Raw genomic sequence first — 14,814 nt, 5'->3', positions numbered from 1 at the left:
GAAATTAGATTTCAGATGACAGATAGGTGTTTACATATGGAGGGACACTGAGATTTAAAGCTACACTCTCATACTCCCATAATGCAGTGGGTTCAGAGTTAGACAATGACCTTCAAGCCAGTCAATGCAGGCTATTATACAAATATATACATGAATATATTTGCCATGTGTATTTGACGTCAAAACCCTTATCGCTGAAGATCTCAGAAGGAGATGGAAGTGTATCCTTTTTCTAGATAACGTCATTTTCTCATTAAATATCGACTGAGAGTATCGTTCTGTTTCTATAGCAACGTGTTGTCATGCGCAGCTGCAAAGCTGCTTAGGCAGGCGAGGAAAGGCATGATGTCATTTACGCCGAGAGTAATGGTCCCAATATGAAACAAGAAGCACCCCCCCACACACACAAAAAAAGGGAAGAGATGCCACTGAGGCATGCTAGCACCGTATGTACAACTCTCTTGTGATTCATTCTCGCCCTGGTCACTGTAATCATTATATCGGACCCCCCCAGCCTGTGCCCCCCCCCCCCCAAAGGAGCAGCACTCTGCTTCCAGACGGGTATCACATTGCTGTTTTCCCTGAGGCAGATAGCCTGACAGCTCTGCAGCCTGATAGCAAGCCTGGGGGTGGGGTGGGGTGGGGGGGGGACACTTCACCGCCCAAAATGGCCGTAGGTTGATGGGGTGAAATGAAAAATTTAAAGACAGAAAACCGATTCGGAAGTTTCTTACAAATGACTCTATAAACGTTTCAGGTGTTCACGAATTTCTCCGAGAGATCCTCCAAAATATAGCAGCTGTCTACCAAATACAGTAAGCTGCGTGAACTCAAACATCACCTCAGGAATGAAGATTTGAGATGAGCTGGGCTCACCGTTGCACATAGAAGGTGACATATATTAGGTACGAGAAGTGCATGGTGAAAGTATGAGCTAGACAATAAAGCCACGGAAAAAATGAAGGGAACGCTGTATATTATTAAACAAATCTGCATTTTTAAATCATGGTTTAATTGGTTCTGCTGGCAGAGGCTACGCTGCGCAGCAGGATGCTTTCAGGTTCAAAATTTTAAGACAACACTACAGAAGAATAAGGTGAAGCAGGAGACACTGGGAACAACCAGAAACCAGCCAGGTAAAGGGCGGAAGCGACATTGTAATGCCAGAGATGACTGTTAACTTATCCGACAGTTTCTCATGAATCGAAGGATGACATCAAGTGAACTTCAAAAGGAATGGGGAACATTAAGTGCAGGTGTGCGATACACTGCTAGGATAGTTAGTATCAGGCTTCTGGAAGCAGGACTGAAGTCCCACAAAGCAAGGAAGCCCTTCATTAATGAGAAGCAGGGAAGAACCACCAGACTGCAGCTTGCAGAAAAATATATATTATTCACAGATACACACCCATAAATTGAGAAATGAGTGAAACAAAAAATTGTGCTGTGGTCTCTTAATTTTGTCCGCGACTGTGTGTTTCTTCCATTTGGCTATACTTATGTAAACAATGGTCCACTACAAACATATCTTCATCTGAATTCCAACTATTCCAAAAAAAGAACACAGATATAAGCAATTAATCGCTCGAGAGTATCTTTGCCATCGCCTTCCATCCTTGCCATCGCCATCCTTGCCATCGCCTTCCATCCTCGCCATTATTACCTGACTTGGGCATGATTTTCTCACATTGTTAAATATAAACAAACACTGTTGCTCTATGCAGAGGGTCTCTATGTACCAGTCAGTGTTTCTCCCACTTCAGCTTCTGCCTAAATAGGCCAGGGAGCTGGAATTTCTCACAGACGACGCCCAAATCCTCTATCGACTGCAAGACACATATTGACACACCTCTGTGTCAGTAAGGTCAAACTAAAAATGCTGAGTAGGGGTGAAATGTCCAAAGGATATTTGACAATGAAACTAATGACCTAAATCACACCTGACAGCAAATTAAGGAGAGTTTCAAATCTATGCCCCTTATTTAGTTACAGTAGTACTTATCATTTCAGCTTATTCACATAATGGAGATATTTTCCAAAAACTGCAATATGTACATAATTACAATGGTACCTCAGTTCTCAAACTCATTAGAACTCGAATTTCTTAAAAGTCGAACCAACCAGTTCGAAAAAAAATTACCTAGAACTCGATCTGAATCTCAGAAGTCAAACCGTGAACGCTGACCTAAGATAACTTGTACGCGCGGGGAAATGAGTCACGCGGCACGTCTCTCAGCGGAAACAAAGGGTAAAGCTTTAGTCTGAGCCTCACATTCGCTGTGATAGCATCATGCATGTTTACACTATTTGGCAAAACGCAGACGGACAATACAATGACCGGACTGGGGAAACAAACTGAAACGCGGACTAAATACAGAGGACTGATGACATCAACCAGAAACAGCTGATCACACGGGGATTCCACATGGTGTTAACGAGGGGGCGAGGCACACGGAAGGAGCAGACGATTGGGGCAGGACACATTGTTTTTTTTAACTTTACACATTGTTTGGATATATTTATTTTCTTACTTAACAAATTACTGTTTTGATAAATGAGCTTAGCTGTGTTTAGCACAGTATATGCTCTTCATGTTTTATCTGGTTCACTTTGTGTTTAAATGCTAAAAAAAACATATTTAAGTGTCATTTTTTGGGGTTGGGAACCAATTAATTGTTTTTCTATTATTTCTTATGGGGAAAATTCGATCACAACTCGAACTTTTTAGGATTCGATCTGGAGTTCTGAACAGATTAAATTCGAGTTCTGAGGTACCACTGTATATCATTCAACATCAAGGAGGCTCACAGGAAGTAGCGTCGGTGGTTTAGTACAGAACATGGAATGACTGAACCTATCTTCCTACTGGGCCCGGTGGTTTAGTACAACACATGAAATGAGAGAACCCAGTTTTCTGCTGAGGCTGGAGTTTTAGTACAGAACATGAGCCTGTTCACTGAGGTTAAAAAGGTTACTTTCTCCCAAACCAGCGGGACCATTAGCGTGTGGTATGGATACTACTCACATAGTAACAGTGCAGTAAATCTCAGAGGAAGCACAACGCTGTCTCCATCTTGGTACCCCTTGGGAATTGGAGAGGAGTGCTGTAAAAGAACCCTGTGCCCCCCACCTGCAGTAGAACTGCTGCTCTTCTCCTCTTGTTCATAATTTATTAGGGAAACAGATCTCTGGTTTGGATCTTAGAAGTGCTGCTTCGTTCTCCTGTGAATGTGGTGATATTTCTGCTCCAGCATAATGGATACGCATGAGTGACTGTGGCCTTCCTGGCCTGGTAGCCTCCTCTATTGCTGCTAAATACTAGGCTGTACTTTCTGCCCAGTGAAGCCTGTCACTGACACATTCTCATCAGTTTTACTGAACCCTAAGATCCCCATTCTCTCTTTCTCTGTCTTAATGCCACACAAAACAACACTACTGCAACCAAACTGCAATATCAAATACTTATATTACATTGTTGTATGTAGCCTATAAACTCTCACATACTGGTATTGGCCGTGACACCCATAATATGAACCTTCATCTCAAAATCTTGTGCAGACAAAATTGCATCTCACACTAGCAGGGTCAAACTCCCAAATAATGTTGGTCACCCAATGTGTGATTTAACTGGGCTGATGTCCACCACCTGTCCTAGACGTGCAGAAGGCTGAGATGCATATGGGACCAGTTAAAATACTGGGAGCTATGCTGTCTGGGGGGGTAGTTCTGTCGATCGTTCGCATGTTATATGCCATCAGGCTGACAGAACGTTCTGGTGGTTTGTAAAAGAAAAGGCCTTTAAGTAGCCAAAGCAAAGAACAAGAACGAGTGCGATAAAAATCCTAGAAAAGGGGCTGAAGCCGTGTTGTAAAGGTGTGGAACTCACTGGTTGAGCACGGGGGTGTAGGCGGTCCTGTCCTCATCGATGACCGTCACCATCAGGGTGATGAGCTTCGGCCAGAAGTCCAGGTTCTTGATGGATGGCCCTTGTTCCTCACGTGGAGCGTCCTGTTTCTTAGCCTGACGGAGAGAGGTAGGGTGGTGGGGGTTCGACAAGCGTGAGGTCAAGATGAATAATTCAGTATGAGAACATGACCTCGAGTAGTGTTCCTGAGAATGATTTTTATAGACACCTTTGCTGGGTTTATCACATCTTAGGGGGGGGAGGATTTCTTGGTAGCACCATAAAAAAACTCAGTTTAATATTTAATAAAACTCAAACATTTATGAACAATATGTCCCAATTTCAAGATGAAATTCTTAAATTCTTAAATTCTCTGCACCACACACGTTCTCTTGGGTTCAGTTCTTTCACATTCTGCCTCCACATGATTGCACTCTTGTGTTTGTGTGCGTGTTTGTGGCAGTGACTCCAGTTTAAAGTTTAAATAAGGCATAGACACATTGTTGTCCCCAGGGTACGCTCAGCCGGCCGCCATTAGGGCCCGAGAGCAGTACCACTTCATATAAACCCAATGTACAGCAAAAGAATAAAAGACAACAGAGTCAGGGCAATATCTTTTAAAGTCTTATTTCAGCTTTAAGAGCAGAATAGCATCACCAACAACAAATGTGCTGGTGACAAAATAAAACACCACAATACTCCTCATACCGAAATAAAATGAAATACGTTTGATGTAAGCCGTTCTTTAAACAATATAAGTTAAAACATAGCAATAAAATGTCAACACGAAATAGACACTATACACAATACAACACATTATAAGTAAAAGCTGAAACTGGAAAGTAGAGTGTTGCTCCTGGACCTTCACCACAACTCTGTTCCAGGTCTCACTTTTTATAGGCTTAAGTAAGACCCAACAAATATAATTACAGTAAAGTGTCCCAGCGGGGTGATACTGGCCTTTATAATTAAAGGCACAATAAGCAAATTACCACTTGACTACATGCACACAGCCGTCCATCTCTAATATTTGTTTCTCTTTTTGAAAGCAGAAAGGTAACACATGATAAATACTGCTGGTTTACTGTCGTGCTGGCGCTGGGTTCATATCAGACGCCATTTCAATCATGGGGCGTGTCTGAATTCTGGGGCTGCACCTTTCTACGATGGCATTCAAAGCCCGAATGCGACAAGGCTGTCGCATTTCGAAGGCTCCTTCAAAGGCAGCCCAGACTTGCCTCCTTCTTTTGCAGAGTCCGCCTGATGGATCCTTCACAGCCCAACATGTCCCGCTCGCCCTCCCTAAATCAACCTGCCCGCCATGTTTTCCCTGATACTGCGTCCAAGAAACGTTTGCAAACACCGACGCGGACACACGCGGCCCCAGTCACATGCTTGGCACCCGCCTGCTGCGTCGTGCTGTTTCGAGCAAGGCCTGTCTTCGATTTGGCTCATGCCACACATCCCTTTTATTTACATTTGCCTTGAGCCAGTGCAGTGTGGGGGGGGGGGGGGGACACAATATTTCAAATGTCAATGTGCACCGATCGCTCGTTATGGCTTTAGCCCAAAGGCTAAATGAAAGGGCAGGGCGGATCGTGGACGCAAATATTCCACACCTCTGCAGCAGGCTGCTCGCTAGATCATATCTTATTTTCATTTGACGGCTCAGTCTGTATAAAGCTGTAGGAGGGACAGACCATTGATGACGGAATGTCATCTTCGCAGTGCGACTTGCATGCGTGTGGGTCAGAGGCCGACTGACACTGTTCCTTCAGACATGTGCCGTTTTCTACATTTGATGTGACTGCATCCTTTGTGGGCGGGGAGGGGTAGGGGTGGGGTTGCGAGGGGGGGGAGGGGAATGTCAATGCCATCCATGCCATCCGGGAAAACATTTCTTTGGATTAGAGCTCATCGTTCATTAAATGCTACAAATGCTTGCAGACTCTTCCTCCTGTGTGTGTGCCAAGTGAGACACAAGATGGATTTGATTCGATTTGATCCCCTCTGCACTGCCAATTGCTACTTCCAATAATTTCACAACCTGGGGCTCTAGCAAAAATTGAACTACACCTTGAGTATTGAGGATCATATTAAAAGGAAAGACAATAGAATGAAACAAACAAAGTGAGAAGTGTAGAAAAACACAGCAAAGTCTTCCTGTACACAAACGAAGAAAACCATCTGTACACCGAGTTATCCTGCACAAACACAAACACAAGAAGCAAGGAATGGAAGTCCTTCGATTTCTTCTGCTACCTGATGCCCAAGTCAGAAACAGCATCGCGCTACGAAATTAACTTCGACAGTGCAGGTGAGCCGAGTAAACAAATCAATTATCAGTAATAGGCAGGTCTCAGAAGCTTTTTTTCCCTTAAGACAGGAAGTCGGTGGATCTCTTAACAATAGTTTGACCTTCACAGAGAGACAGCTGTCAGACTGGGGTGGTCTTCACCATGTCCTCTTCATGTAAACAGAGACAATCTTCAGAGTTCATTAATGGTCATTAGCCGCTAATATGAGAGCTGCCATGGCAGAAGCGCTTAGTCTCAGACTAAGCCTCAAGCCGGCCGCCTCCACACTACAGTCTCATCAGAGGCTTGAGGCAGCGGGACCTTGGACTGTCTGGGTGGATGCTTAGTACGGTCTATAGTTTTGCAGCAGAAGGGATGTCACAGACAATGAGGAGGCATGCATAATTAAACGCCACTGTGGGAGGCTAATCTGCTGTGCAGAATATTTTGGAGTTTGTTGAGTGCGTTTGAAGTTTTTATGCCATGCTGATTCCACACCACATTGGTTCTGCATTAGGAATGTTGACCCAGGTCCAGACTGCTGATCCACATCCAAGCACAGCATGCAAAAAGGCAAAACCATTGGAGGTCTAAAATTTATCACACATTGAATTCCCATGGCCCACGGTGCACCAGACCATTTCTGATTGCCCATTTCTGCCATAAAAGGGCATACAAGCAGCCATAAAAGGTGCCAATGATTTCACTCAGTCTAGCAAAGTCAAGAGTTCACTGGTCCTATGGCCCAGTCATTGTAGCCACTCCTCCCTGTCCCAGTTACTGCTTTTAACTGGCTTACATTCTTATCAAAAAACTCACACATTACAAACTTCCATCACAGAACCTCCAATGGAGAGTGAGGATTTTCAGCATGAGCTCGATGGCACAATGATTTCCACAGAATTCACATCTGAATGTGTGTTTGCGAGTATGGTGTCGTAATTTCTATTGACTTACAGGTGTCCATGATGAATATTTGTGAATAGTACAGTATTTATAGATATATATTTAGTCTAAGCACGCTTTGCTGCTGCACTCAAGTTGCTAGAATGGAAACCTACATATTCTGGGTAATCAGATCATATTTATTAATGACTTTAATGGACTGTGAGTACATTCTAAATAGCTGTAGCTCTACCACATAACATCTGTGTTTTAACCAGCAGCTTTTTGCTCCTTGACATAAAGGTTTTATAACAGCATTTTTATTGCGACCGTCATGCGTAGCTGTGAACTGAGAGCCCTTGTAAAGAGCATGGACTATTTAATTGCAGGTCTTCTCCTCCCTGTCTGTGTGATGCGGGCGCCATTGCTGTTCCAGTGTTTACAATGGGCTGGTGCAGACGGGCTGGACCAAACGGCCCAGGGCTGCGTTAGCGCGACAGTCACGGTGCACGTTACAGTAGCTCCATTCCGCTTCTTTATAAAAACCTTACCTTCTTTCTCCTCAAACACCTATTATCAGCTATTTTGCTGCTTGCTCATGCAGACCCCAGGAGATGTTTTTACATAATTTCACACTAGTACAGAACTTCCCTCATGATTTTGTAGGATCAGGTTTTATATTTGAAAGCAAGGGTGAGGTGCGGAGTGATAACAATAATGCACTGTCACTCAAAGGCTGTAATGTGTGTTTCTCAGCATTGTGGACCAACAATAAGAGGATTCAAGACACTTTCTAGGGAGACTATGGTTCTGCTCTGGAATGATCCAATATGTAAATATTGTGAGGAATAACCGCAGTAGTGACTTTTCCTTGTCAGTCACACAGACATCTTGTTCCTTTCTATCTCAAGACTGAATGATCTTCATTTTGTGGAGCTATTGTCAGAAATACGGTTTTCATCACTCTGTTACAGTTCATGTGTCACGATCATATTTCAAGTGGATAATGAAGTAAAGTTCAATTAGTAAATTTGCTTAGTGGCAATTTAAAACACTTGAACAATGATTTTATGTGTATTACACGCTTATTTTATGTGCTAATAATCCATGCAAAACCGTGCTTGGGAATTTGGGACGAGATGTTTGCATTTACTGGACGGAACGAGACTTGGTCAAAGTCCTTCCTACTGAGATGACGCCTCTTGACATTGTTCTCTTACCTGATCCAGTAGCTGGTTGTAGAGGTCATGGCAGTTGTCAAAGATGTACTTGTATGTGGAGTCCAGGCAGGCCCGTACACAGTCCTTCACCACCATGCTGGCCCGTGGTGGGTTCTGCAGCTCCTGCACCTGCACAACACAATCAGAACCACGTCCAGCCGGCTTACATGACCTGCTTCTGCTGTTCCTACTGCATAACACATGTTCCAGTCGGGACAGTGAATAGATCCAAGTGCCACGAGGAAGGGAGGAGGGAATGAAGACTTTATTTGGGTTTGATAGAATGGGTCAAACCCACAAAGAGTCTGACACACCTGAAGAACATTCAGGAAAAACAAGGCTGACACTGAGCCCACAGCCAAACCTAGCCATTGGGGGCTTTGTGACAAAACAGATGATTATTTAATATTTTTGGTGATTAGACCGCAATAATTAAACGGTCTTTCCCCTACACTGAGACATCCATCCTCAATCTTGCTTACTGACAGTTCCTTTTCATGTAATAAGACACTACAGTAGACATGAATCCTATGTCTGCTTCTTTGAGAATGAGGCCAATCCCACCCCACCATGGCACTCCTGACATCTGCTACGCTGGCTTGTGCCAGTCTGCAGGAAAGTCCTGACCTCAGTTAACAACAGGATATAATACATCTGCTAATTCTGAAGCCGTCAAGGAGAACCGGTTAAGGTTGCAGATGTGTAACATACTGGAGCACATTATCTCCCTACCTTCATTCTGAAGAAGGTGATGCTTGTCAGCAGGTCCACTGTGGACTTCAGGTCCTGAAGCCTCTCTGGGTTGCTGGCTGGGAAATTATCCTGATAACCAGAAAGTAGCATTAGCCAACTCTGTTGACAATTTTTCTCAATCAGTCTGAGTCCTAGAGGAAGAGTGTTTTTTTCTTGTTTCCTCAAGGAAGCGCTGGCCTTTCTTGGGAGACAAGTTGTTAAAATGAAGCCATGAGGGGGACCGTAAAAGGTCCCATTTGGAGATAATTCACTGTCAAAACAATTCACGGCCATCTTTGTGATAAAATAAAAATCCCATTAAAGTCAAGTCCATAAAAGTGGCTTTGGGTACACTGTGGATCATAGCTTTGTTCTGTCCATGCCTCTAGTCACTGGGAACACTGATGAGTGCCACAAATCCTTTGGCTCTTTCCTTAAAAAAGTTACAGGCTATAAGTGCTATTACATTATAAAGTGGGCAGAGTGATTGATGACGTCGCTTCCCACAAGGATACAGGATGATGGGTTTGTTGCTGTGGAATTCCCAGCTGCAGAGCGGTTCCATGTAAACATTCCTGATGTCGTGCATATGTACACAAGATATGAGTGCGGACAGTGGCTACATGGGTTTGTTTTACCTGAGATTTGTGAAAGCTGTCAGCTGTCATTCCACAGCGTGATTTTACACCAATGAATTTTGCATTTTGGCATCACTTGTCATATATTGGCCAAAGCCCTGAAACAGCTGTGCTTTGGGGGTCTTCCCTACGGAATTCCCATCAGCGAGAAGAAGTGAGAGATGTTCAAGGCCAAACACGTAGAGTCTTCCCAGCAGACAGCAGGGCTTAAAACTGGGAATTCTCACTTGCTTTCACTACCTCCCTGGAGTGCTTGTCAAACTAGAATTACAGGTATGAAGGGTCCCTGTGAAGACTGAATTCAAGCTTTATGGCTGCTTTCTGTGTTCAGAAACTACGGCATGGCAGTGGGAGTAGGAGATAGACTCAGAGCTGTGTTCAGTTCAGACAGCTGTTTTGAGCAAGGTAAATCCAATTGAGCCTAGAATTACGGAAAGGGTGAAATCCATACTTGCAGTATCATTATGCTTGTCTGTCTCGTGTTTTTCACATGTGGAAAAGAGGCAGGTGGGCACGACAGTATACATATATGCCTTTGCTCAATGTGGCCAAGCAGAGAAGCAGAGGATTATTCAGAGCAGATGTATTGTCATTTGGAAAGTTGAGCACCTGATCCCTGCAATTTGAGTGCATATACTGTAATGCATGTAAGAATGTGATAATAGGTCTTCAGAATAGAAAAATGCCTTCTGCCTTTCGTACATGGTTTTTATTCATCACCTTTGAACGGGATACTTGAAGTGGAACTGCCTTTAATATGGGATGCGTTTTTGCAGGAGATAAAAGAGGACTTCAACGTTGTCGGCATGAAGGATTTAAAATCACCCAACGTGATTCATAATTCCTCAGCGTGAAACTCCAGGATACGTGGATCTCCGCAAGTTATCATTTCCTTATAAACTGACCGACAAACACTATGAAGGATTTCATAAAGGGAAGAAAAAATAAAATGGTGGTGTGTACTGCTTGCTACATTTCAATAATATCCTGATTATAAGGTCATTTGTAATATTAAATTTTCTTGGTCACAATTATTCTCGCACTGCAGAAATGACAGATAAATATGTTTATACCAGTGGGGGCTAAAAGGAGGTGAGAAGATAATACATTTGATAATGCTGGGAAAATGTGTTTTTTAATGACAATGAAATTATATTCAATGAGTTATTTTGTTTCTTGTTTCATAATTTTACGTTTATGGACCAGCTGAATCTGGCATTCACATTTATTTGGGAAACAGGTTCCTGTAAGACTGGCATGAGGAACAGCCTAAACTGGAATACTGCCCCCCCCGGCCCACTTCGCCCCCCTCGCCTGCATACACACCCGGTACTTGGAAAGGTCAATCCTCAGGGAGTTGTGGAGCTGATCCAAGAGCTTGACGAACTTCTCCCTCTGTGGGGAACCATAAAGTAGATGTGCACAGGTGAGGCCGAGTTCTCTGTTTGTCCCAGCCTTCGAATAGCGAGGACAGCTGTGGACTCACCCCGAAGTTGGAGGCGGCAAAGCGGTCGGAGGCGGAGATGTTGGTGCTGGTGGTGTTGGTGGTGTGGGCGAAGTAGGCGTTGATGTTGGCCAGCAGGTTACTCATGACTGCTGGGACGCCGGGACACATGTACTTGGATGACAGGCAGGAGAAATGGCTGTGAAGAGAAGAAGCAGAAAAGGGAAGCGGTGATGGAGAGCGATGGCGAGGAGCCGGGAGAGGGCTGAGCTCCAGGCACTGGGCAGTGACATCCTGCTCACAGAGAGTCTCTGAGAGGACAGCGAGGTGACGGCACTTAGAGAGGAAAAACTCTGCAGCTGACACATCTGGTGAATTCAGCCCAAGTCCTTCCTTAAGGCGTGCGATATACGACAAGACCTGCAAAACCAGGCAGACTATCACAGCACTGAACCGTACAATTACATTTCTGTGAAATTAAGCATACTTAACGATATTAAAACAAATCACTAAGACTCTGATGAAATACAACTAAATACAGCTGGATATTTTTAGAAAGAGCAGTAGATTAACAGGTATTATTCCATCCACACCTAATATATTCGTAAACGTTATATAACTACATTAACGTTACAAAATTAGACATTCCCTTGATATCAATGCACGTAACTTCTCAGTTGTAAATTTCTGATTCTTTTTCCCAGCAGGTCAGACGTATCATAATTTAAAAACATAGTTGATATTATTATATGCCATCATGTAGCACGAACCAGCAGTGATGAGCTAATGACAAAGATCAGTTTAAATCCCCCCACAGCGCTGCGTCGGCAGACACCAAGGTGCTCAACCTGAACTGATCCAGTGAAATGGCCATCTCTATGGACTCAATGAATAAAATCTGACGCTACTGGTGAAAAGCTTTTTGTTTGATAATGTTTCCCTGAGAGCAAAGCTGCACATTGGAACCACGTGGCTTAAGTTTCCGCCGCTGCCTCGTGGTGAGAGCGCATATCTCCTGCGTTGCGGATCTCCTCACACTCTTCCTCGCACTACTTGATGATGCCTCCTGAATTGATCAGCACTTCTCTATTCCATCTAACCACAGCCTAAGAAAGGTGCCACCTCCCTCTGCAGAGGCATCGAATGGCTTCCTAAAACATCTCTGGGGTCACCTAGTCTCTCTCCATACAGGAACTTTTGCCAATACAACTGTATTCAGGGCTCCTGGTACCTGTCAGGTGACTCAGAAGACCCTCGTGCAAACACTGCCTTGAAGGCTGCCTTCTTCAGTTTAACAGCTTCCTAACCACAGAAATCCACCAGCAAGTTATCCAGTTACCACTATGACAGTCACCTACTGGCTTCTGACCACGGCTCTTTCCAAAAAAGTTTCACACAGATGTTCCCAACAAACCTCCACTGCTTGTCTGGGTCACTTGTCTTGGTCCATCTGATCTCCTCCCCATGTACCAAATCCAATCCAAGTGCAGATCAGTTTATTGCTCTCAAACCATATGTCAAAAAAACAAAACGTAACCTCAAGTCAGAAGACATTTCTATCTTTGAACTTGGCCTTGGCTGCTCTGGTACCATAAACATGTATGAATGTCTTTGTGATCAAACATGTTCAAACTATGGATCGCACAGAAGTACAACAATTCACTACTCAGGATTAGATATAGGAGGCCATTCTTCCCAGGAATCTCCACCATTTCCCTCACATGCATTAATGTCTCCCAGTATGACCACAGAGCCTGTAAGTGGTATGCTTTTCAGGCTGAGTTCTGTGAACTGTGATTCTGTGCACATGCACAAACAATAGTCAAAGTTAGAGGCAATGTTCAGGAAGATCTCAAGTCACTATGTGCCAGTTGAACTCCATCCATTTTACAACCATTCATACAGTACAAGGTTGGGGGGACGGGGGGTTGGAAAACATCTCAAATAGCATTGCTATCCATTGTTCTGCTGCCTTATATTAAAAATAAACACAATATACAGAGGGTTGCATGGGTCCAGAGCCCATCACGAAAGCTACTGTATGAATACAAGGACAAGCAGGAGTAGAAAATACAGTAGATGGATGGACATTATACATGGTTTTTGTCCTTAACCATGGAATGAACCACACCTTTCGCTTTGGTTCAATAATTCAATAAGAAGCTTGCTTGTTGCACACATTAGTATGCACTGCGTGTGCAGTTACTCTGCTCGCTTTCTGCATGGGTTTGTGTGGGCGGGTATCAGCACGTCAGGGCAACAGCTGGCTGCCAGCGAGGTGCAGGTACAGTAAGAAGCCGACCTTGTGACAAGACTGCGGCAAGGTCACAGCACAGATGCGGAGAGGCTCTTGCGGCGTTAAACATGAATCCTCGGTTCTTGTCGAGTGCTATGGGAGTGTACTGCAAAGTCAATTTCTGTTACCGTCTCTGCGTGACAAATCCATGGAGGCTTTGCCCTACTCCAGGTGCCAATAGGGCCAGTGACCCTTTTAACAGGCTGCAATGTGCTCCATGGCTGGTAACAGGCTGTAAAATCATAACATTTCTGGAAGATTCTTTCAGACCGGACCTATTAATAGACCATTAAGTTCACAAGTCTAGTCATTTATCAAATATTCAGGGGGTTGGGATGCTTTTGTGTTTACATGAAGGTGTCTGCATGCTGCTCTGTTTACGTGAAGGTGCCTGCATGCTGCTCTGTTTATGTGACGGTATCTGCATGCTGCTCTGTTTACGTGACGGTATCTGCATGCTGCTCTGTTTACGTGACGGTGTCTGCATGCTGCTCTGTTTACGTGACGGTGCCTGCATGCTGCTCTGTTTACGTGACGGTGTCTGTATGCTGCTCTGTTTACGTGACGGTGTCTGCATGCTGCTCTGTTTACGTGAAGGTGCCTGCATGCTGCTCTGTTTACGTGACGGTGTCTGCATGCTGCTCTGTTTACGTGACGGTGTCTGCATGCTGCTCTGTTTATGTGACGGTGTCTGCATGCTGCTCTGTTTACGTGACGGTGTCTGCATGCTGCTCTGTTTACGTGACGGTGTCTGTATGCTGCTCTGTTTACGTGACGGTGTCTGCATGCTGCTCTGTTTACGTGAAGGTGCCTGCATGCTGCTCTGTTTATGTGACGGTGCCTGCATGCTGCTCTGTTTATGTGACGGTATCTGCATGCTGCTCTGTTTACGTGACGGTGTCTGTATGCTGCTCTGTTTATGTGACGGTATCTGCATGCTGCTCTGTTTATGTGACGGTGTCTGCATGCTGCTCTGTTTATGTGACGGTATCTGCATGCTGCTCTGTTTATGTGACGGTATCTGCATGCTGCTGTTTACGTGACGGTGTCTGTATGCTGCTCTGTTTACGTGACGGTGCCTGCATGCTGCTCTGTTTACGTGACGGTGCCTGCATGCTGCTCTGTTTACGTGACGGTGTCTGCATGCTGCTGTTTACGTGACGGTGCCTGTATGCTGCTCTGTTTACGTGACGTGTCTGCATGCTGCTCTGTTTACGTGACGGTGCCTGTATGCTGCTGTTTACGTGACGGTGCCTGTATGCTGCTCTGTTTACGTGACAGTGTCTGCATGCTGCTCTGTTTACGTGACGGTATCTGCATGCTGCTCTGTTTACGTGACAGTGTCTGTATGATGCTGTTTACGTGACGGTGCCTGCATGCTGCTCTGTTTACGTGACG

General features: G+C 44.5%; 1 protein-coding gene across 3 annotated transcripts in view; it reads right to left on the bottom strand.

Moving 5' to 3' along the window:
• The window catches only part of LOC111846757 (protein unc-13 homolog C-like), an 85,228-nt gene that overhangs the window by 39,711 nt on the left and 30,703 nt on the right, over positions 1-14,814 (bottom strand). For all 3 annotated transcript variants that reach the window (XM_023817301.2, XM_023817304.2, XM_023817302.2), the window contains exons 13-17: positions 11,163-11,319; positions 11,003-11,071; positions 9,039-9,128; positions 8,307-8,435; positions 3,887-4,020 (exon numbers count right to left, since the gene is read on the bottom strand). In XM_023817301.2, the coding sequence (XP_023673069.2) occupies positions 3,887-4,020; positions 8,307-8,435; positions 9,039-9,128; positions 11,003-11,071; positions 11,163-11,319 (579 nt within the window). The remainder of the gene's footprint in view (positions 1-3,886; positions 4,021-8,306; positions 8,436-9,038; positions 9,129-11,002; positions 11,072-11,162; positions 11,320-14,814) is intronic.

Source organism: Paramormyrops kingsleyae, chromosome 13, assembly GCF_048594095.1.
Source record: "Paramormyrops kingsleyae isolate MSU_618 chromosome 13, PKINGS_0.4, whole genome shotgun sequence".
NCBI lineage: Eukaryota > Metazoa > Chordata > Actinopteri > Osteoglossiformes > Mormyridae > Paramormyrops > Paramormyrops kingsleyae.
The sequence above is the reverse complement of the archived record's forward strand: the minus strand, read 5'-3'. Positions and strand labels throughout refer to the sequence as shown.